General features: G+C 41.3%; 2 protein-coding genes across 2 annotated transcripts in view; both read right to left on the bottom strand.

Moving 5' to 3' along the window:
* Positions 1–948: 948 nt before the first annotated feature.
* TYMS (thymidylate synthetase) lies at positions 949–13,936 on the bottom strand. The gene is made up of 7 exons (XM_035319000.1): positions 13,625–13,936; positions 12,868–12,941; positions 11,478–11,652; positions 5,976–6,077; positions 4,632–4,807; positions 2,536–2,607; positions 949–1,609 (listed from the first exon to the last, which is right to left on the bottom strand). Exons 1-7 carry the CDS (start codon positions 13,794–13,796, stop codon positions 1,472–1,474), a joined length of 909 nt encoding a protein of 302 aa, XP_035174891.1. The 5' UTR covers positions 13,797–13,936; the 3' UTR covers positions 949–1,471.
* A 1,664-nt stretch (positions 13,937–15,600) lies between these two features.
* The window catches only part of CLUL1 (clusterin like 1), a 14,131-nt gene continuing 4,933 nt past the window's right edge, over positions 15,601–24,798 (bottom strand). Inside the window, exons 4-9 of the mRNA XM_035316235.1 lie at positions 24,270–24,437; positions 21,994–22,438; positions 20,609–20,746; positions 18,946–19,160; positions 17,633–17,803; positions 15,601–15,810 (exon numbers count right to left, since the gene is read on the bottom strand). Of these exons, the coding sequence (XP_035172126.1) occupies positions 17,636–17,803; positions 18,946–19,160; positions 20,609–20,746; positions 21,994–22,438; positions 24,270–24,437 (1,134 nt within the window). The 3' untranslated portion in view covers positions 15,601–15,810; positions 17,633–17,635. The remainder of the gene's footprint in view (positions 15,811–17,632; positions 17,804–18,945; positions 19,161–20,608; positions 20,747–21,993; positions 22,439–24,269; positions 24,438–24,798) is intronic.

Genomic DNA, 24,798 nt, shown 5'->3' with positions numbered 1-24,798 from the left:
AATCATGCTAATAAAGGAGAATAGTGATGTTTTAGTTAATTCCTATAGTGATAAGAAGTAGCTCTTCCAGAGCTATGTGTTGGTCTGTTACCATGTTTAAGCATACTGTGCATGTCCATATACCTGTGGGAAGATAGCCCATTTGTCATGCTTCATACTTAAAAGATTTTATTTTTTTATGGTTGGACTAACTCATCTTCAAGTTATGAAAGGCAGGCAATGATTCCCATTCTACATTCATTCTTCTCATGTCTGGGTGTGTCTGTACTGGTCAACTTCACCATGTGCTAATTCCCTCTACTCAAGCCTTGAGGCCAACATTTTGCTTCATGTTCTCTCTAGATACACTTGCCAGAACCCCTGCACATTCCACCTTCACTGAGGTGTTACATAAAGTGGTTTCCAGCAAAAGGAACTTAACTTGCTAAGTGCAGGCGGAACTGTTGAGTGAATGCACAACCTAAACTGTTTTCTTGTACTTTAGAGGACTGTAAATATGCTCAAGAATGGTTAACTTACAAAAGTATGGTCTTTGTAAGAAGCTGCTGACAACCTAAAGCTGCAAGTATGATTAACATAGATAGCACCCCAAGAGCCTAACTAGATCTAGTAACAAGAATACTGCTACTGCCTGTGAGCTCTGTTTTTTGAAATACGGTTAAGCCCCAAGTGTGTTTAATTACAGGCTTGCTTCTGAGCATCCATTTAAAGGATCAGAAGAAGTTAAGGTTTGATTCTTCCATGTATTAAGCAAGTTTCTGGTATGATCTCAGATGAAATAGTATGTACAGTCTGATCATCTCTGTTCAAGAGATTGGACTGCTAAAATAGAACTTACCTTTGCTTTCCAACTCTTATTAACTAACAGCATTTACCCTTGTTTCCCAGCTCTTACTTACTACTATGAACAAACATACTAAAATTAAATTTGCATCATCCATTCCAAAAGACTTTTTTTAAAAAAAGCTTTATTAAACATATGTATTTTAAAGGCTTCTATGAACTTGAAGAAATCCTCTATCACACATAGAAGTTCTTATTTTCAGTACTAAATGAATCACCTAAGCAAGTATGACTCGGAAATAGTAGATGAATGGTAACTGAAATGGCCACTGTTAACTGCAATGATGTGTAGAAAACCATCTCACAAGCAACCTAAAGCTGGGGTAACCTCTGCATAGCACATGCATTGCTTACACAGCAGGAATAATCCAAACTCTTCCAACTCACAGAAGCTAAGAATTCTACTCTGCTTTGTAACAGATGGAAAAAAACAGCAGCGCTTTCCATGCCTAGAAATTTGTTTTGTTATGACAACTCAGTACTGAAGATAACATTGACCTATTATCGCCCATTTTTCAATAATATAGCATATACCTTTTGAAGTATATAAAAAAAAATGTTACTGTAAGCACAGAGAAAGCTAAGTAGCTTAGGTAAATTTCCATGTTAATAGAAGTGTTCCATAACATTAAACAGCCATCTCCATTTTAATAGGTGGATGAGGATTATAATCTTCAATCTCAAAGTCTTCTGCCTTAAAGTCACAGATGTCGTCAACCTTACGAAGAAATTTGAGTTTGGGGAAAGGTCTTGGCTCCCTTTGAAGCTGAAATAAAAGCATGTCCCAAGTTTATTGTACAAAGGTAATACTTGGAGGCAGAGATTTTATGTTATAAATTCAATCTCATTAATCTCAATTCAGATTACACCATGTAGATTCTCCCTCCTCCCCAAGAAGACTTAAAGGCAAATAATTGTAATACAGTTTGGCAGTATCTAATTTAGTATTTTGATTGGAAGCAGCAGTGTCCGAATGCACTGCAAGCAGTTTCAGTTTGTAGAGCAATTCTCATGGATGCAAATTAAATTCCTTCCAGAGGAAACTAAATTGGAAATTCTGACCCAGATGTGCATCCAATGTGCTGCAGTTTCTCATGGGAACATTAGGGCCCAAACCAATAACTAATTCTCTGGATGGTTTTGAACCGTATGAATGGTGAGGATATTCACTCCGAGCCAAGTCTAATCAAATAAAATTCTAATTGTTTCTACTGCACCAAATTAGATCCTGAAAAAAATATACCCTTATTCAGCCAAATAGTAATAGTGACTAACTACTGTGAATTGATGAGTTAGCCTTTTCTTCTATACTCCAAAGACATTTTATTTTGTGTTTATCCTATTAGGCAGAATGGTTTTCTAAGGTTTTGTAATGATGAAGGCAAAAGTAAAGTACAGATTCTGGATTTCTAACTTGGTTCTAGAAGAGTACATTTTAATCTGGAATGGTACGTTGATGTACTTTTCAGTCATGTTTGTATTATATTTCTGTTTGCAAACTGAGGTGAACATAGGTTAAGGGCCAGTTTATTAGGATAATACCCATTTTTGATACTACATTAGCATAGAAATGTTAAGAAAAGCAATACAAATGAGTATCTGCAAAACAGCAATTACAACACCAAGGTAACTTTGTACTGGAACACCTTTGTGGAAGATAAAAGGATACAAGAACACACAGTAAGTACTTACTTGAATTTTTAGAGGTTCCACATGATTCAGATATATGTGAGCATCTCCTAATGTGTGTATGAACTCTCCAGGCTGAAGAGAAAGGAGAATACAAGTGGTCTTCAAATAGTCAGATTTCAAGAAAGCACAACATTACAACGCCTACGGTGTTGATTCTTAGTATCATACAGCTAGCATGGAACTGCAGCTTCTGTACTGGATTAAATTATCATGACATCCTTGCAAACTTCAGAGGACAGTCTCTTCCCAGATGCATGCATGGTTAATAAAAACATAATGAAATTCCCATTAACTTACTAAAAAATGTATCCTTGAAATCTTCTTCAGGAAACAGGTACAGTGACTGAATGGAGTACTACTGAGCTGTTCACCCAGTTGGAAACAGGTGTGACAATGACATCCAGCTTTCTCTTCCACATCCTCAGCAAGTAGGACTTGCTGAAGTTGTTTCAAACTAGCAGCCTTAGTCACTACTGAACAATGTAGTTTGTGGCAATGGAGGTGGCAGGCATAGGCTAAAGCATTTATCCAGCATCCAAATGAATTTTGCAGGCTTGAAAGTTCTGTGATTTAGCAACCCTGAAAAATCTAATTTAACTTAAGTTTTAGTGGCTATTTATCAACCTCTGATCAATGTAGATGAGCCTTTGGATACATCATGCTAAATGCTGTATGTCTGATACTCAGAGATTACACTGCTACAGTACAGAAAGGGCAAGGAAAATTTCCTTGTACTTAGTTACAAAGGAACGGCATGGAGCTGGGACAGGGGAGGGTCAGGCGGGGTGTCAGGAAAAGGTTCTGTACCCACAGGGTGGTCGGGCACAGGGACGGGCTGCCCAGGACAGTGGTCATGGCACCGAGTCTGCTGGAGTTCAGGAAGTGTTTGAACAATGCTCTCGGACACGTGGTCTGATTTTTGGGTAGCCCTTTGTGGAGCCAGGAGTTGGACTTGATGGTCCTTGTGGGTCCGTTCCAACTCAGGATATTTTATGATTAGTTTAGACACCTACCTTGAGTGGTCAAAATTGTCTGTCTTCAGAGGCTGCATTACTTCTCAACTAATGATAAGTAGGGCAAAAAAATTTGAAAACTAAAATTTATCACTACCCAATACACATGTTTTAAAAATCTATTTAATTTGCAATTTTATACAAATCAAGATATTAAAATACTTATTCTGTATCACCTAGCATTTCTCCTTGTAATATTTCACAGCGTGCTGGATTTTAAAAGCAAAGATTTGTGGATCTCTCCACAGGGAAAAAGAAACTGTCAAAGCTGTGAGGGGAAGTGGTGGAGAGGGAAGAGCTACTTTATGGACATAATGTTATTTTTACTTTTCCTAGTACTTTGACCTATTTTTTAAAATATGTCTATTCTCTTGCTGTGAAGTTTGATTCTTCTCTACTTCCCTATTTTATCTTAAGTTCCCTTTCATATCGTTGGTGGCAGGGGTTAAGTCCTTTAAGTCCTTTAAGTCTTCTAAAGTCCTCCTAAAGTCCTTTAAGTCCTCTAAAGACAAAGTGGGTTTGCTTGTTTAAGACTGTGGTCCACTTAAATTATTCTATCGAGCTGCAAAATACAGCTCTGGAGTCAGGGCAGTACATATTCGAGCACATACCGCCACTCTACATAACCATCAACAGTAGGAAAAATAAACAAATAAATAAATAAATAAAGACACAAAACTGAAGTAATAGCAGCAAGTTAGGTGGGCAGAATATCCAAATTGAAATCTTGACAGCAACTGCTGAGCTACTGTTCACTTACAACAAAATAACAAATTCTACAAAATTTAATCACTTGTATGTTATTATCCCATAACAACAAATGCTCAGTTAAGATTTTTGAGTAGTAGAGAACTGGAACAGGTCAGTTGTAACACATTCAGTTAAAGAGACCTGGAGGACCTCCTCTGTTTGACCTGAATTTAAGAATTCTTACACTGCTGATCCCAACTGCCAACGTATTTTACATATATTTCAGCAAGATTTTGAAAAGTATATTAATTCCAGTTTTTTTTGGACATGACACCAGCGTCTTATCTTGGTCACTCTTCAAACAATATCAAGTAAAATGATTGATTAGCCTACCTTCAGCCCTGTGACATGGGCAATCATGTATGTGAGCAGCGAATAGCTGGCAATATTGAAAGGCACTCCTAGCCCCATATCTCCAGACCTCTGATAGAGTTGGCAAGACAATTCTCCATTTAGAACATAGAACTGGCAAAGGGCATGGCAAGGTGGCAAAGCCATCAGAGAAATATCTAGGAATTGCAATACAGGAAGAAGGGGAAAAAAGTCAAAACAGCATTAGTGTCATAAATGTGGAAAATGCAAAAACTGAACAAGCACTTGGTAGACAGCAATATGAAGCTGCACTATCATTCTGTTGCATTTTCTCTTGTTTAAAAACACCTGCTGCCTGAGCAATTAAGACTGGCTCATGACAAGCTGTCTCCTGGGCTGCATGATTAGAACAATCATAATCAGATATTCCACAGAACAGATTTATGCCATAATGCTGCACAGCAGTTTGGTTTTACTCACCTAGGTGAGCCAATTGATTTCCCTAAAGGAAGGCATTAATACTAAAATTAAGCGTGTACCCTAAAGCAACTTCCAACAGCTTCATCTTATGCTCTTCTCACTGCAATGTATCTCTACTGCTTGTTGATATAAAACTGAGTGATCAACAATAAACTAATTAGCAAACAAAAGATCTTTTGAGTGCTTATCTACACTTAAAGGTGAAGATAGTGAATTTACAGCTAGGTAAGTTAAACTTTGACCCACTCCTGATGTCAGAGAATGTTTAACCTTAAAAATACCAGCAACAGTGCATGGAAACCTCTTTTAGAGACATGAGTGGAAAATGCTGGGGGATTTTTTTGTGGGCATGGAACTACTGCTGCTGAAGTAAAGCATCCTCTAGCACCAGCTCTTAGTTAGAAGCAGAGTTACTGAGTGAACAGGCATCTAGACAACTTATATCCAAAGAAAATGATTACAACACAAATAACATTTTTGTTCTCTAGTTGCAAAGCTTTTTTTTGTAAGTTTACAGTTTAATATATGACTGAAAAACAGACATACTGCTTTGGTATACTTTTTTTTTTAAAAAAACCTTTTAAACATTAGTACTTCTGTCATTGGTAACCATGTATATCCCTCACTCTAACCTTTTAAGAAAAACTTTGGAGTAATCGTACAAAAATTATGAGGTCCGAACATGAGAATTAAGTAGGAAGTGAACCAAGCTGATAACCCCTGACTATTTTTATTGCATCCAGTGAGCTACTTTCCTGGTAGTTTTATGAAGAATAAGCAAAGAAACCAAGACAGAACTGACTGCTGACACAGTACTTAGAACACAGGTTACCATACAGCAAGCTAACATGCAATGGCATTCCCTTAATGCGTGTTTTTCAGTACCTTTGGGATTCCAAGCACACATAATGATTCTTCTGTCATCTGGATTGGTTTTGATCGTATCAATCACATTTTTCAGCTGATCAACTCCTTGGTTGGAATAATCTGAAAAAAGATACCAAATATGATAAGATTCAAATCATGATTTATTTCTAAAGCCCACCTCATACCCCACTGAAAAGTCATACCCAAAGAAGAGCCTCTGAAGATTTTAGTGGAACTTCGAAAGTGACTAGATTTATCAGTTTGCACCTTCCAGGTGTAGGCTATTCTTGGTCTTCCTTTGGGTGCTCTAAGGCTTGTGAAATTCTCATGATGGTATTACACTATGCCCCACCATCTCTTATGTGCTTCTAGTACCTTTAGCACCCATTGGAAGGGGAACATTCCTATTTAGAACATTTTCTTCCAAGCATCAACAACTAGACATTTTATAAGACCAAAGAAGCCTGCATGAACAGTACATCCCAGAAAACAATGGTTAGAATACAAAAACATTAATAGCACAAAGCATGTTACTTCATCATTCATGACGACTTGTTACCTAAACAGCATAAAAGCTGTACTGGAATGAGCAACATAATAGTTATTCTAGTCATCTAGTCATTCACATTATTTATTCTCCCACTGCACTTCTGGATTAAGATGTCTTTGTCTGTAGCTATTAAACTTACATGCTACAGATCTCCTTTAAAATATAAATATATATTTATATATTTTACATCCAGACCACTAACATGGAGTGCCATGAATTCTTTGAATGCTCAAAAGGAGAAAGTTTTTGACAGGTGAATATACACATCCATCTGGGAGCCCTGGGAGCAGCAGTAAGGAACTCAGGAGCACAAGTAGTTTTTTCATCAGTCCTCCCAGTCAAAGGGAAGGGGATTGAAAGGTCCAGTCAGATCCAGCACTGATGTTTGGCTACCGAGACCATGGGACTTGCATTGAGAAACCTGGGGACTGATGGGGTCCCCCTGTCAGAGAAAGGGAAGATCACCTTCAGTCATAGGCTTGCCAAGCTGGTGAAGAGGGCTTTAAACTAGAGTTGCCAGGGAGGGGAGCACAATAAGCTCACTACCCTGGATTTTGAGAGTGCAGGCTCTGTCCTCTTCAGGGTTTGGCAGAGTACCATGGGACAAAGCCCTGGAGGGAAGAGGAGCCCAAGAAAGCTTGTTAATATTCAAGGATCACCTCCTCCAAACTCAGGAGCGATGCATACCAACAAAAAGGATGATGGGCAGAAATACCAGGAGACCTGCATGGATGAACAAGGAGCTCCTGGCCAAACTCAGCTCTAGCCACACAGCCCAGGTCCAAGAAGGCAAAGGCAGAGACTGGGAGAATGAAGAACCACCCACTGCAGAAGATTAGGTATGAGACCATCTTAGGAACTGAAGGTGCATGAGACCCTGGGGACCTGATGAGATGTATCCATGGGTCCCGGAGGGAACTGGCAGATGAAGTTACTATGCCACTGTTCATCACATTTGAGAAGTCACGGCAGTCCGCTGAAGTTCCCACTGACCGGAAGAGGGGAAACATAACCCCTATTTTCAAAAAGGGAAAAAGGGAAGACCCAGGGAACTACAGGCCAGTCAGTCTCACCCATGTGCTTGGCAAGATCATGGAGCAGATCCTCCTGGAAACCATGCTAAGGCACATGGAAAATAAGGAGGTGACTGGTGACAGCCAAGATGGCTTTACTAAGGGTAGATCATGCCTGGCATATCCGGTGGCCTTCTACGATGGGGTTACAGCATTGGTGGGAAAGGGAAGAGCAACTGACATTGTCTGCCTGGACTTGTGCAAAGCATTCGACACTGTTCCCAGTGATATCCTTGCTCCTAAATTGGAGAGACATGGATTTGATGGACAGACCACTCAGTGGGTAAGGAATTGGCTGGATGGTCCCAGTCGGAGAGTTGCAGTCAATAGTTCAATGTCCAGGTGGAGATCAGTAAGGAGTGGTGTTCCTCAGGGTTGCAGTGTTGGGACCGGTGCTGTGTACCAACTTTGTCAGTGACATGGACAGTGAAACTGAGGGCACCCTCAGTAAGTTTCCCAATGGCACCAAACTGTGTGGTGCAGCTGACAGGTGGGAGGGCAGGGATGTCATCCAGAGGGAGCTGGACAGGCTTGAGAGATGGACATGTGTGAACCTCATGAGGTTCAACAAGGCCAAGTGCAAGGTCCTGCACCTGGGCTGGGGCAATCCCAAGCACCAATACAGGCTGGGCAGAGAATGAATTGAGAGCAGTCCTGAGGAGAAGGACCTGGGGGTGGTGGTTGATGAGAAGCTCAACATAAGCCAACAATCTAATGCAACTGTATTGTGGGCTGCCTCAAAAGAAGCTTGACCAGCAGGTCAAGGGAGGTTCTCCCCCTCTACTCTGGTCAGGTGAGACCCCACCTGGAGCACTGTGTTCAGCTCTGGGGCCCCCAACATAAGGACACGGACCTGTTGGAGTGAGCACAGAGGAAGGCCACCAGGATGATCAAGGGGATGGAGCACCTCTCTGATGAAGGTAGGCTTAGAGAGCTGGGATTGTTCAGCTCAGAGAAGTTAAGACTTCAGAGAGACCCTACAGCAACCTTCCAGTACCTAACAGGGGCCTACAGAAACACTGGGGAGAGCCTCTGCCAAGGTGTGTAGTGACAGCACACAGGGGAACGACTATGAACTAAAAATAAGGTAGATTTAGATTAGATATTAGGAAGAAGTTCTTTAATATAAGGGTTGTGCAGCACTGGAAGAGGTTGCCTGGAGAAGCTGTGGATGCCCCATCCCTTGAAGCGTGTAGTGGGTTTATGTGGCAAGGTTTTGGTAGCGGGGGGGGGGCTGCAGGATTAGCTTCTGTTAGAAGAATCCAGCAACTGCCCCTTGTTAGGTAAGGGCCAGTTTCAGCTGGCTCCAAAGGGACCTGCTGCTGCCCAGAGCTGAGCCAATAAGCGATGTTGTGTGTGCCTCTGTGACAGGAGATTTAAGAAAGGGAAAAAAACTGCTGCACAACAGCAGCTGGGAGAGAGGAGTGAGAACCAGCGCTGCAGCCCCCAAGGTCAGTGCAGCAGGAGGGCAGGAGGTGCTCCAGGCACACAGCAGCAGTTCCCCTGTAGCCTGAGGAGAGGCCCCTGATGAAGTAGGCTGTCCCCCTGCAGCCCATGGGTCCCACATGGAGCAGATCTCCACGCTGCAGCCCGTGGAGGAGCCCCCGGTGGAGCAGGTGGATGTGGCCTGGAGGAGGCTGCGGCCCGTGGAGAGCCCCACAGGAGCAGGCCCTGGGCCGGAGCTGCAGCCCGTGGAGAGGAGCCCACGCAGGAACAGGGGAAATGGGGGGAGCTGCTGCCCGTGGGGGACCTGTGCTGGAGCAGTTTGCTCCTGGGGGATGGACCCCATGGTACAGAACCGTGTGGGAGCAGTTCTTGGGGAGCTGCTGCCTGTGGGCAGCCCCCACAGGCTCAGTTCTAGAAGGACAGCATCCCGTGGGAGGGACCGCACAGGGAGCAGGGGCAGAGAGGGACCGTGAAGGAGCAGCAGAGACAAAGCACTAGGGACTGACCACAGCCCCCATTCCCTGATCCCCTGGGCCATTTGGGGGGACGATGGAAGAGGGTGGATGTGAGGAAGGTGTTTTTAGTTCTTGTTTCTCACTTCTCTAGCTTGTTAGTAATAGGCAATATTTTTCTCTAATCCCCCTATGCTGAGTCTGTTTTGTCCATCACAATAATCGTTGAGCGATCTCCCCGTCCTTATCTCAACCCCTGAGCCTTTTCCATCATATTTTCTCCCCCTTTCCCTTTGAGGAGGGGAAATGAGAGAGTGGCTATGGTAGAGCTCAGCTGCCCACCGGCATAAAGCCACCACAAAGTGTCCAAAGCCAGGCTGAATGGGGCTTTGGGCAGCCTGGTCTGGTAGGAGGTGTCTCTGCCCATGGCAGGGGGTTTGGAATTTGATGAGCTTTAAGGTCCCTTCCAACCCAAACCATCATTGTATGATTCTATGATCTGGAACTCACAAGGTCTTTTATAAAAACTAAATTTCCATAACATTCAGTGCCAGAAGGTAACTTTCATCTCGTACATCACAGGATATTACAATTCACCCACTGACCCCTTGTGCTGGCTGATTTTAGGCTCAATATCAATTATATATGCAATTCACTGGAATTAACTTACCAGCAGAATGGATTCCAAAATAAAAGAGTCATTAGTTGTTATCCATTATTCTGACTCAAGCCAGTGAATCAGCATGGTTAGTAACTAATTTTTTCTAATAATTCTTATTGCAACACAACACCAAATTATGGTTACAGGGAGAGACCCAAGCTGGCTGGGAAGCAAGGTAGTAATACATAATTAGCATCTCAGGGATTTCTTCTGCCAGCAGCACTGTGCCAGAAGCCTTTTCAAATGGTTTTGTTAGCTCCTAAAGCTAATTACCTATCCATTAGCAGCAAAACATAACAAAATCCATTAGCAACAAAAGTTAAGGGTATTTATCTCGTTCATTTTTGCTACACTATGTTAGGCCTCAGTCCTTTTAAATTCAGTAAAGCAAAAACATTTTTCTAAGTTTGTAGACTTGTCAGTTCACCATTTGGACCACCTGTGTTAACATAACACTGTACTCTGCCAGCGGTGAGATATATGCCAATATAATATGCCAATATTAAGTACACTATCTATAATTAATGTTAACTTTGAGAATGCATTGACAAGAAAATGCAGGAAAAAATATAATTAACCATGTTGATATTCTACATGAGTTAAAAAAAAATCGCACCAACCAGACAGGGATATTCTTTTTTTTTTTTTTTGATTCATTTTTTATGGCAGTCCTTCTAAGTTTTTGTATGTCCTCTGCTTCGAAGATTTAGAAAGAGCCATCCAGACACTTCAGAGTAAGTTTAATGGACCAGTTGCACTGAAAATAATACCAGCAGATACTGCATCACATCGTAATCTGTTACAGCTATTCTATCCACAGCATCATCAGCTATGGATGCATCCTACATGGTTTCAGCAGCAAAATGGAAATACTTTTCTGTTCCACAGTCTCCCATGGTGCACTAACATCAGCTCCTGCCAGCACAAGTGCATCATGGAATTAGGATCCTGTGTTAGGATTCAGAGTGCAGTCTGTGTTCCACTGCAATCAAACTGAGCTAGCTCACATTTCTGGATTGCAATACAGATAGATACCTTTCCATCTATCAACGCACATGCCAATTCTACATTAAAGTAAAATTATACATGCCTTATGATTCCTCTGTTCTACAAATGCCAAACTACAATATACAACACTACTTCTTTCAGGATAATTAGATTCAGTTAATTAAAAAACAAAAAGCAAAACTCACCCTTCTCTGACAGATTATTCATTCGTTTTCAATTCACCCTGTGAACAGTCCTTTTAACAATAGTCCAAACCGTCCACAGAATTCTGGAAGTGAGGCGTTACAGTCATCTCACTAAGCAATCAAGGTTGCATTTTTATGTGATTACCTGTGTGCATATCTTTGTATTCTGCGCCAAAGTGCCTCCACTGGAAACCATAAACTGGTCCCAAATCCCCCTCCTCTCTGGTGCAAAACCCCTGCTTATCCAGGAATTCACGTGATCCATTGGCATCCCAAATCTTCACACCCTTTGCAGAGAGCTCTTTGGCATTTGTTGAACCCTACAAAATACAGACAGTACAAATTCTACCTCCTAATCCCAGCAGAGATGACATGATTCAAAACAGCTGCATTAAGCTTTGCCACTCAACAATATCTCTCCACTTTTAACATAAAGGATAACCAGTCTGATTATTATACTAGATGCTGTTCTTGCACTTAGAATAAACCTTATGAGCAACATCCTAGACTGACATTGGAGATGCTATGCTCCTGTTAACTCAGGATTATTTTAACTGTGAACACACAAACAGTACAGTCTCAAGATCACCTGCAGTATATCATTTCACATGCACATCTACAGAGAAAAACATTTTGGTTTTCGGATGGATAAAAGTAAACAAAAAATGTATGGCCTAGAAATTGTCTTTCCCAAGCAACCTATAATGAGCTTAAGGTCTTGAAATCCCTCTTGTTAGCATGACAGAAATTTAAAATGTGACAAAATGACCTAGAGTCATGCAACAAGAGTTGTACAACAATGAGCTCCTCAACAAGTCGGAATCAGCAAACTCAGAAATCCAACATAACAAGTGTTCTGTTTTGGGAAGTATCTAGTCTTTTATCTTTGGAAAAAGGATACTTAAAATAATATGCGTGTATTTGAGTCCTGCTATTTAGCAAATGGTTAGGTAGATTTTCTCACACCAGTACACTGTCACAACATATCAAGAACTCTTGTATAGCAACATATTATCTACAGAATTTTAGTACTCTAACTACAGCTATTAGCTCTATTAGGTCTCATTTTTTTGCTGCTAAAAAGCCTTGTGTTTACATCAGTCTTACCGCATCTGTGGTTCCTCACTGCTTGTTTCTATTCAAATCAATACAAACTACCTCAATATTAAAAAGCGGATCATTACATTGTTTGCAAGCTACTTCGTATTATTATTTCTTATGCAAACGCTACTAAAAGAGGCTGTATTAGGCTTCGCAACTGCAGAGTATAGCTAAAATAGCACAAGAACTCACTGTATGAGACTATTGCCCATAAAAAGAAACAGACAAAAAGGAATTAATTTGCAACAATGCAATAGTCTTCACTAAAATACACGGAGTGTCTTGAAGATAATGGTCTTGTGCATGCAGTGTGTTCTGCTGTATGAACAGAAGCACCGGCAGTCATCCCAAATTCCTTAACCTATTCCATACCAGAAAGTTGTTTTGACATTATTCTCAGGCGTGCTACTGATAGAGACATCCAAATACTGAACCTTGATAAACCACAGCAGCTCCTCCAACACGCCTTTCCAGAACACTCTCTTGGTTGTTAGCAGTGGAAACTGATCTGAAAAACAGGTACAAGGTGTCAGAGATGATCACCAATGTGGCAGGGTGACTTACGGTTTTCTCCAGAGGACAGTGTCCTCATCTGATACTCAGGAGTTTGGAGACAAGGTAAGAAGCTGGGAAAGGATGTGTAATGCTCATATTGGGACCAAGGAAGATGATAGCCCGACTTTTCTTTTCCTGGAGCCAAGTGCAGCGACAGATGGAGGCCGATGGCTTGCAGAGGGGGATTTTGCAGAGCGCCGCCAAGGACGCCATGGGGCTGCATGCGGGGCCATGTAGGCCTCGCATGTAGGAAGTAGAACGAGGAGGCTTCGGATAAACTTTTATAGGATAACCAAACCTATTTCAGAGGAAGCTTAGGATAAACTTTTATAGGAAAAACAAACCTATTTCACGAGTTCTCCCTCCTCTGCCCGCATGGCAGGAAGGTTCCCTCCCCATCTTCACCGTTTCACCACCACGCCCCACTGCCACCCCTCCCCGCGATACAAAAAGCATTGCCGGGGTTGTCCCCGAGTCGTGGCAGCCCGGACAAGGGCGAGGGGGCTGCAGGGCTGCCCCCAGGCACCTCCGCAGCCCCCCGGGGCTCCCCCGGCAGAGAAGATGGCGCCCGAACCCCGGCGCTGCGGGGCGGTCCCCGGGAGGGGCTGGGGCCGCGGGTGCCGCCTCGGTGCCGACCTCTGAGGCTGTAGCGCGCCTGCATGCCGAAGACGGAGATGGTGCCGGTGCCGGTGCGATCGTCCTTTCGGTGGCCGTGCTGCAGGATGTGCCGGACCTGCCGCAGATACTGCAGCTCGTCGGCCTCCAGGACATCGGCGGCCGCGCTCGGCGGCTCCCCCGCCGTAGGCATGGCGGCGGTGGGCAGCCCGGGATGTCCCTGCGGGCTGGGGGGGAGCTCCGGCTCCGGCTCGGGCTCTCCCCAAGCCGCCGGCCGCCACTCGTCCGAGACCGACAAAAGGTTTTGCTTTCCCACCAAGCAGCGCGGAGGAACGGACGGGGCAGGACTTCCCCCTCCTTCCCCCCCCCCCCCCCCCCCGCAGCGGCCTTCCTCGCGGCTTTGCCCGGGACGCCCCGGGGCTGAAGGGGGCTGAGGGGGGCCACTAGTGAGGGCTGCAGGGATTGCCAAGTGGTGTCACGGCAGTCACAGTTGAGTGACTGAGTTGCTGAAGGGACCCCAAGAGAAATCCTCAGTAGCATTCCCCTTGCACGCACTCTGACAGGCCTTTCCTGAAAACCTAACCGAGCCTGTGCACCAAACTGTCCTGACTTTTTACTTGTTGCACCCCACGGGCAAATTAATCCACCTCTGGTCTCTTTGGAAGCAGGCACTGCTGAGCTGGGCAGGACAGAAGGCTTCAGCCTGTGCTGGCAGGCCGCAGCACCTCAGGAGGGATTGCTCCAGCCTCAATACCCAAAGCCCCGAGTTCAGCCCACACCTGCCTCCTCTATCTTCTGTGAGATGCTCCTGCAGCACCATGCCTCCCAGACGGACTTGCCTTCTGTGTTACACACACCCATGCTTTTACAGCTGGGCTCCTTTCATGCCATACCTTCTCACCAAGGGTAGCACTCGGTGCTGGATTTTATTGAGTTTCATCTTGTTGATCTCAGCTTCTCTCCCCCGTTTTTCAGCATCTTTTGCAGTCTGACTTGTGCCTTCTGAACTGATTGAAATGATTCCTGATGCAGCATCATCTGAAATTTTTCTAGGTACATGCTCTGTTCGTCAAAACAAACTCTTCCCTGAATACTTCTTCGCTAGTAAGTCTTAGAAGTTGAACGTTTCCTAAGAGTCACTTATCTCTCAGATAAAACCCAATTTTCTAACTACTAGTGAGATTACAGGAGTTATAACTACTAATCTCTCAAGATTAGGATCCTGCAATGCAGGCATGTATAATGGAGGTTGAGTGTAACAGAGGACTGTTTACTAGACAGCATTACTTCTTCTTACTGCAGGCAGGAAACTGTCTCTTTCCCACTATTTAAACAATTAAATTACTATTTTTCTTGTGTCTCATGCATGGTTTTGTACATTTTGAAATGTATACAACTTAATTAGCAAAGACACAGTTGAAAATGGTGATAACCATGTGCCAAAAATTCTAAGAAATATCGGGCACAGTAAATGAAGCCAAATTACTTAGAACTCTGCTTCTGAGAGATGTATCAGTACTTAACCTTAATTTGCAAATACTGTGCAAGCTAAAGTGTATAATGTAGGAAAAGACAAACATCTTTTCTGATAAAGGATTCCCTGTTAATTATGGCTCCAGAGGCAAACTACAAATAAAAAAGTGCCAAAGGCAGAAGACTTACTCATTAGTGCATATTCAGAAAAGTCAATTAATGTGCGTTATAAACATCAAAAGCAACTGGAAGAAGAGATGGAAAGTTTTCATTGGAAAATAATATGCTATATGCTTATGGAAATCTGGTTGATTCAGACTTGGCTGAATGTGCAGCATCTGTAGGGACCAATCTGGAAAAGGCTTAAAAATGTGCCTGAATTTAAGTATGCAAATAGGAATTATTTGCATGCTTAGAGCTGATTATTTCCTTAAATCTTTGCATAAACAGGACCATAGCTGGTTGTCAAAGATTGCCTAATTTACAACATAAATAATATTTTATTTAAATAAATGACACTTAAAATGGGCTTGAATTTGTTTTCCAGTTAAAAGATTGCTACAGTCATCAGTTGCTAGCTCATACGTCATGGTATTTATTAAGCAAAATTGTGTTTATATGCCACTACTTTAACCATAGGCATTTAACAATTAGCTGTACATTGAGCTAAGGAGTATTTCACCTAAGGAGAGTATACTGGATTTCAGGAAGTAAGATTTCACACATCTTCTTTCCTAGGAGAAAAATAAATAAATATTTTATTTTTAATCTGAAAAATGTTTGACAAATAAATATATGGGGAATGTATCAGTGCCCTGCTGTAAAAACATATACAACGTGAAAAACAGGCCGAAGCGGATTTTTTTCTCTTTTTCACTTCTTGTAGAGCTTCCCATTTTTTTGAGCTTCTGTTTTTTCTTTCATCATACTTTCATGTACCCTGAATTTGTTGTGCAAACGGAACATAAAATGGTATTGCAGTTTGGAAATTAACGCCACTTACTTTTCTCAGGTATGAAATGCATATACAAGATGTGTTGCGCAGGCAATTCAGGCTAAAAGTTATAGTCAGACTAAAGAAATTAATTCTGTCATCATAAGGGCATGAAGATTAGTCTTATATGATCTGAAAGAGTATATATTATAAATAACTGTAGAAATTACAGAGAATTTTGAAGGCAAAGTGTATATCAGCTGTGGGAGAATTTTATTTTGTATGCTTACAAATATTAAAAACTATGTATTTTAAATATAATTCCACCAACATAAACCTAATCAAAAATCGTGGTGAGGCTTATTGTATTCTGTCTAAATTCTGCAGGCCAGGCCACCTCAGCCTCTCTGAGGGAAGACCTCTCATCTGTTTAAAAATATTGAGTCTGACCTCAAATAATGTCAGTCAATAAAAAAACACTGACATTTTCTTTTCTTCATCTATCTTGGTAACTTTAATCCTTTTTATGTTCCTTTTTAGTCTTCTACATGCGTTCAGGTTATGCTTCCCAGCTCTATTTGCTGAGTTGAGGCTGTCAAATGCTCAGTGACCTGAAGTGGAGCCATCTCTGAATCTAGTGCCTCTTCAGCAGATGGGTGGGACACTGCAGTGCTTGTAGGTCTGAACCTCCCATGGCTCTGGCCTCTAGAACTGCCATTTGTGAGCATTGGTGGCTGCCAGAGCTGTGCATGACAGAGCTCTCCAGGTTTCCTCCAGGTTTTGTGGCTAGCCCCATGGCAGCACGGTATCACCAGTAGCATGATACCACCTAAAAAAGACACCATCTTTCCTGGAGTTTCCCCATGGGGTGAGATAATGTGAAGCAATGTCTGCTCTGCCTCTCTGGCCTCGTTCCTCCCTCCCCATCTGGAAACCTCTTAAACATGGAGCGAGGCCTCCGTGAGCAATTCCTACAAAAATGGTTAGAAGGCCATGGGAAGGATTTTCCTCTGCACACTCCTATAAGTCAAATTGCAGACTTGGTTAACTGCTACTCTGAGCTATACTCTGCTAATGTGCAAATTTTACGGCAAAGCAACTCTTTCAAGTCAAGATGCTGGTTCTAACTTTTCAGTCCTTTATTGTCAAAAATAACATGGAGCTTGCTCTTAAACACCACCTAAAATAAAATTTAAAAAAAAAAAAAAAAAAAAAACACATAATGACTAGTGGTAATTTCAGTTTGTACTTGATTAGTGAAGGCGAAGACATGGTAACTGATGCCAAAGCTCCGGACTGTGGTTGCGAGGCAATTCTTTTCTGATGGAATATTTGTCATCACATTACCTCATCCCAGATGTTACTTAAAGATCGAGGGTTTCACAGTTAAATAAGCGAAGTCTTTTAAAATCATCTTGTCTGCATTTTGCAGGCTAGAACATTGAGCATTTGTTTTTGTTTTCTGTAAGGCTTGTGTTTGTCTCTCAATCAATACATTGTTTCTAAGGAGATGGTCTTGAACATACCATGACTGAATTCTGCTCCATCTAATGTTTATTGCAATGTAAACATCTCTTATGAAGAACTGTGTTCTCTATAAAAGGAAAAGAGAATGAACTTACCACTTAAAAATTCTGCTTGTATAGCTGCAGTGCTTTTCCAGCTATGTATTCAATGAACTCAGCACTCTGTGGGTCTAAGTTGGGAGGAACTTTAATGGTGAAAGTAGGCGAAGTCAGAATATTCACATCTACCACAGTTTCATTTGCACCAGAGGGATCCCCAGGTACCACCTACAAGATGGCAAATCAGTACTTCAGACACTACAACCTGCTGTGTGCTTTCAGTTTTGTTTACACGTACTGTGCCTTCCATCTTTAATAAGAAAAGATTAAACAGAAGAATATTTTAAACTTGTCTGCTTTCTTTAAATTACTTTGTTCTGAAAAGACAGTGGGTGTCTTGAGTTTATGCCAAAGCTTGTTGTAAGCAGCGGGAAGAGGTGACATGGCACTGCAAGACCGTGTTTAACAACTGTAAGTTAATATGTAAACCATGAACTACACTTATAAAGAGCTTCTGATCTCTTAATGAAAACTTATGTGTGAGTTGTTCCATTAATTTCAAAAGAAAGTTTGCATGGTTGAAGTTACTCATGCCTATGTGTTTTTCTAAACCGGACTTAGTTCTGTAGCTTTATTTTCCTGAGCAGATAGCTCCGATTTGGTTGGGAAAGTGTGCTTAAATATTGCTCATCTCCTTGTGCCTGATTTTGGGGGTAAAGGGGGTGTGAGGGGGGTGTTGGTGGACTGCACAATTATTCTGTATAAAGTTCTTGTAGTAATAGTAGTAGTGTGCTGGATTTCTGAGTTGAAAGGGAGAATGGGATTTGTCCCTGCCCAGTAAAGTCGGTTGAATTTACCTTGAATATATTCTTGTGGGCAAGATATAGTTAATCATGATGTATTCACTGCAATATTGACAGCTGCTCTTTATGATATGCAGCTTCCACTGCAATAACCTACATAACAGTTGCTTTCTTTGTGCTTTGGGATATATAGGTAGAGACAGGTACATATATTCAGTGATCCATTAGGGATGTATTACTGGCTGGTACAGCAAAATTTGTCCAAGAAGGTAATCCGAGGCCAGCCAAAGCTGCTAGTATCAATTTGCTCTTATCAGAGATGATTCGGGTTAACCTGTCAGGCAGCCATCCGACTAAAAGTATGTAGAGGAAAATAGTTTCTAATCTCTGGAGTGTCAGCTCATTGAGGGATTATCAAACATATGTAAATTCAAGCTGAGTAGGAACTTTCCATTGTAAAGACCGAAAATTACACGTATGCAAACAGCCACAATCCATAAGAGCGTACGTGTGAGCAAGGTGGAAGACAGCACTGTGCAGTAGTTCCCTTTATTAGGTAACCCTTACCTTAACTATATTGAAAATGTTTTCTGGTCCAATGGTCGTATTGGATAACTCAGAGACCCACCCAAATCTTTCTTTCATCTTGTTCAACAAGTAGGAAGTGTCTTCTGTATGGCGCTGAACCATCTGGAGAATCTGCTCATACTGCTCACCAGAGAGATTAACCAGTTTAAAGGCTTCATCAAACTTGATGTGCAGTTCGGGAACATTTGGGCAATCTGTTTAGAAAGACAGCCAGGGTGAAGCTTACAGAAAGTCATGTATCTTCTCCTCGGCCTTCTCTGTCTCAAGTATAGAAATCTAGGAAAACTACAAAAACAGTCCAGCAAGGAGGCATATTTTTGGGTTAGTGTTTAAATAATGCTAAATAAAAAAGTGTAATTCTTGCTGACCTATTTTGGTAGCTTTAGTTTAGGCTTATAATGAATAAAATGGATTAATTATCCCATTTGCAACGACTTACCAAGTACTTTAAGGTTTGTATCATACTGCATAGCAATAGATTGTCAGGTATGGTAACAAAGAACTGGTAGCTGTTACCTTTAGCAACTTCTTAATCTCCTTATATGTTATCTCTTTTTTTAATTGCTCCTTTATCAATCCATCCTAAGTGTGTGGGTTATTAGAAGACTGTAATTCATGATGTTAGTATTCCTACTGAGTGTTAAGGCCTCATTTGCTTTATCTAACAATTGCTAAACGTTAGTATGTGACTGAGGATTTTTTTGTAAAATGTGTAGTTTAAACAGGAATATTATATTATTCCTGTGCAAGAATTACCATGGACACATTCACTTTATTCTCTGTCAAATAGGACTGTCAAGGGACACCTTCAGGCTGATAGCACAGCAACCACAGATACGAACTGGTATGTGTAATACGCAGCTGTAGACAAAAAGGTATTTCTAGAGAGATGGAAATGGTCCAGTGCTCTCTCCAAAATGTGTCATTGGATCATTTAAATCTGCAACACTGGAGATGTTCTGAAGATACTTGGATTTAAGTATTTCCTGTGGTTTTTGAGGCATAAATAACTCTGAAAATACAGGCATGTTATGCTGCAGTGGGAGCCCTGACAGCGTTTCTGTGTGATGCAGTCTGATTTTTTTGCAGGTGCCCATGGAGAGTACATGCCAGAGCTTTGCCATCTTCTTACATACTGAGAAGCATTCCCCTTTTTATTCGCCATGTCAGCCCTGTTTTACAAGCTCTTCAGTGCTTGCTTTCGTTGTGAGGAGTTAATGCTGCCTGGCATTGTGTCTGGTTGCCTGCAGGAGAAGCCAGTGTGTCCGGCGTTTCAGCTTCACCTCGCTTTCTGCTTGGCACTTGTGCACCCAGGCAGGACTGATTGCTGCCTGACCTCTTGCTCCTCAGTAGGATGGCAACTCTCACAATGTATGGGGGTATTTTGTGTTCAGCTTCGGACCTCCAGCAGTATGTTAACAACTGAGTTATACTGACACTGTGTGGAGACAGTGGGGAAAGGTAATTGAAATCATCTGGGATGACTAATAGTGCTTAAATTCCTAATTGCTGTAAAAACCCAGTGACTGGATGTTAATTTCAAAAATATGGAAACAGCACAGTAGAAAATGACAGCCCCAAGATGTACAAACCAATGGCCAACACATTACAAAAATAAATCAGAAAATCAGAAAGTATTTACCATGCAAAAGATTGTCTTGACATTTCTGACATCTCTCGTGAAAGTGTGTGCATCCGGAGGAATTCTCTCGAAGCTCTTTGCACAGAGTTCTTTGACGTCCTGACACAATTTTGGAGAACATGCCACTTCTGTCAGAATCTAGGGCGAAATTACAGTATTTTTAGGCTGACAAGTTTAGGTTCTTAATAAATACACATTTGTTACTTATTACGATTGATTATATATAGATACTTTTTGCACTGAATCCAAAATAACTGGCATAAATCCAAGCAAAAAATAGGGATTAAACATTCAGAAACAGAAATCAGGAGATGATGTAAACCCTGTTTTCTTCCAAGGAATTCATATTATTTCCTTACAAAGGCAAGGTAATGTATTTCCCACTGATAGTCAAACAATTCCCAATATTCCTACAGACCATTTTTACAGCATGAGCATTCTGATAAGATCTGCTTGACCTTTAGAAATCAGGATGTTTTGCAATTGTGTAGAGCTAGATGAGAGCACAGTACCTAGGTAACATGGGTCATGATTCAGGAAAAATTAAAAATCGCTTTTGTAAAGTCACTTCCATTTATGTTTTCTGATGACTGTATAGTGACTATGCCACCTCCCACTCAGAGCTATTGCATGTCCTTACTGTGATCTCTTTATAGATAGGCAACAGCATGTATTTGAATGATTGTCTTTGTTTTTTGTTTGTTTGTTTGTTTTAATTTTCATTAATAAGATAGGAAGGATAAAGCTTATTTGTATTCTAAAGGTTGACTGAGGGTTGTTTCTTCGATCAAGAGTTATCACCCAAACCAAAGTTATGCCCAGTATTTTCCTGCTTACTGGGAAATCCCATGGCTGTTTGTATTTGACTGGTACACTACATTGCACTTTTAGCTTCAGGCAGGGCTTACAGCTGTCTGGCAGAGCTTAATGTCATTTGGCGAGGGCAGGCATATGCCATGACATCTCGCAGAATTACCCTGACTTTTCAGAGTTGGAGACATGTCAACATGGCATGATACATAAGTCTTCCTGACAAAGGCTGAGATCAGACCTGTCAGCCTTATGAAAACCTGCATCTGCCATGATTTCAAGAGCTCCTGAGGAACTCCTGAAAACACTTTGAGAAATACCATGAAAATCAGGCTGTGTAGGACCCGTAAGTCCCACTATAATATTTCTATGAGGTTTCTAGGTGATTTCTTCTTTTTAATTTATCAAATGAATTTATGCTTGACCAATGCCTGTTTAACCAAGGTAGCCTCCAGAGCATCCATACCATATCTTACACTAACATGCCACGGACTGAGCCATGAGCTATAGTTTAGCAGTCCTGAGAGGTTTGATGTCACTGACCATGCAGCTGAGTTTTGTTTTCCAATACTTGCCTTTGGCTTGTTCTGTCAAATCTCTTCTATTATCTTTGTATTCATCAAATACTTCAGTAATCACCTCACTGACACCTTCAAACACCGTCTTGCTGAAATCAAAGACTGTCTGTAGGAAGCCCGGTATGCCCCAGTCTTTCTGTAAGCCATCACTTCTGGTAGTGTCCTCAGGTAAAGCAGGCATGCTGGGGGACTCGTTCAAATCCAGATCAGACATGAAATACGCTTGAAAAGACTGGTCAAATTCTTTTTGCATGTGCTTGAAAAAAATGAAACTTCTGTCAAATATTGAGCCCATATCCGATAATAGTTGGCTAAATAAATCTTCCATTTTTACTAGCTGGGTATCCTCTTTCTCAGGCTTTTCATTAACCTGGATGTCTTTTCCTTGATCATCATGAAAAGTAAAAATAAGCATAGGTATTTTCCTCAAAAAATCTTCAACCTGAATATAAGAAAGAGATAGATCATCTGACAGACAATTTAACAATTTTTCATCTCTCAGGGAAGTGCCTCTAAACTTTTTTTTCAAATACCTACAGTAACAACGCACTCTCAATTTTTCAATTCAACAATGCACTCTCAGATTTACAACTGAAACCACAGCAAATTCTCGGAAGTAATTTAAGATGTTAGACTCAAGAGTACAAGTACATTTAATCTAAATTATTAGCTCCAAATCAGGTCTGGAGGAAGAAGGTTGCCAGTTATCCTTTAATCTGTTGAGGCTCAAAGTTAGTATTGGCTTTTGGGTTTTATCCAACATTCAGTTTGAACTTTATCTTGGGAATATTTATGTGGTAGTTATGTGTCATTTAGAGAACAGAAGGCAGTTGTTCTCACCGTAATCTGTAAACACCCTTGCCTCTCACCAATGGCCAAGTGCTCAAATTACTCTGCTAACTCAAAGCCATTAAAATCAATAAATCAGTGGCTCCGAGTCCATGGTTTGATGACGGAGGAGACTGAGTGACAACTCTTCTTGTTCCCATTTCCCAGGTCTCAGCTGCATGTTCCCTGCTTCTCACTTTGACACAATGCCTTCACCGAAGCAGAAACACTGCCTTGTGGAGCCACAATTTATGGCATTAGAAAACTGGTAAGGGTTAAGAAGCACCATGTCAAATATATATGTACACATATACATACGTGTATACATCTACGTATACGTACACGTATACATTGACAGGTATTTTGGCAGAACCACGGGGTGGTACATTGTGAGCCAACCCTGGAGGATCAGCCTCAGCTTGTATTGCCCCCACTGCCTGTATGCCATCAGCCACAGCTAGAGTCTTTGTCCTCTTTTTTTAAACACAATTTAGGTCATGACACATTTCTCACTGTGAATGCTTCAAATAAATCATACTGCTCACAGAGGAAGTTACCGAGAGTGTCAAAGACAGTGACAGAGCAGTGTATGTTTTACTGCAAGGATTTCCACCTGATGCCCAAAGACTCCTGAAACTCCAGGTGATACATCAGGAATTAATATTTAAAAGCCCAAATAATCACCAATAGGCTTCAATTTAATACATCCCACACTTTTACTTGAATAACCATGTGTAAGATTTCAGCGAATTTTTCAGTGCCTGGGGATCTGAAAGCTAGGTAATCTGGCTGAAGTTTCAGTGGCAGTAATTGTGCAGGATCTGTTGTTAAGCTGCAGCTAAACCATATGCCCAAATTAAAATAATAATAATAATAATAATAATAATAATACAGTTTTGTTAAACCTTGTAATAATGCACCAGCCAGGAAAGCATACTTTCTTTGTGGTAGAACTTGGGGAATCTCCTCTGCTAACAGTTTCCTCTGTTAAAACCAATTAAATACTTAAGAATGATAGATGTCGTATGAATACTTAAGAATGATATAATGATATTAAGAATGATATCATGTAAGCAGATTACTTTTTCCATGGGGAGTTTTCCTAATTCTATCTACAATTTTAACTGATTATCATATGGAACACAGAGAATCTATGCGGTATTTTTCACAGTTATTGAGCATCTTAATGCAAGTCCTACTGTGAGATACATCACTGTATATCTAGAGAGACTCCTTGGGAGCCAGGCGAATAATCAATGCCCATGGAGCCACGCCAGGGTGCCACAGAACTCACTTTGGCTCAGTGTTCAGTGAATGTAATTAAATGTAATCTGTGCTTTATAACTTCACATTTCCAGGCCCTCCAAATCAAATTAATTTTAGTAAATTGATATAACTGAAAGAGCTGGCCATGAGTATTTCCCAGATAAAAAAATTCTTCCTACCTTGCTTCTAAATGTTGACACACCACGTCTGCAAGTTGTAGAAAATCTCATGCAGGTACTTTCTAAACAAGATTCACATTCATCCCATAGATTTTTCACGGATACTTGGCATAGCCTTTCTTCTTCTTCTAATCTTTCCTTTACTTCATCCATAATTCGCAAAGCTTCCTGAATAAGGAAAAAGATTCAGTTGATGGCAATTTTCAGATTAATATTCTGAATATTTATCCCAGTGTTGATCACTCATTTTGCCTATTTATGGATCATTTTTTCTAATCTTTAATCGTTGGGGTAGGTTGCCTCTTCAGCTGTGATCACATGTGGAGGGAAGAGAAAATTGAAAAGCTTTCCCATATAGAGTTTTCCTGACACTCAGAGCATGCAATATACAAAACCAAACTGATCTCTACAGTCAACCGGGATCTTTGAGGTTATGAAAAAAAAAAAAGGAAGGAAGGAAGGAAGGAAGGAAAGAAGGAAGGAAGGAAGGAAGGAAGGAAGGAAGGAAGGAAGGAAGGAAGGAAGGAAG

The sequence above is a fragment of the Oxyura jamaicensis genome, chromosome 2, assembly GCF_011077185.1.
Source record: "Oxyura jamaicensis isolate SHBP4307 breed ruddy duck chromosome 2, BPBGC_Ojam_1.0, whole genome shotgun sequence".
In the NCBI taxonomy this organism is placed as follows: Eukaryota; Metazoa; Chordata; class Aves; order Anseriformes; family Anatidae; genus Oxyura; species Oxyura jamaicensis.
The sequence above is the reverse complement of the archived record's forward strand: the minus strand, read 5'-3'. Positions and strand labels throughout refer to the sequence as shown.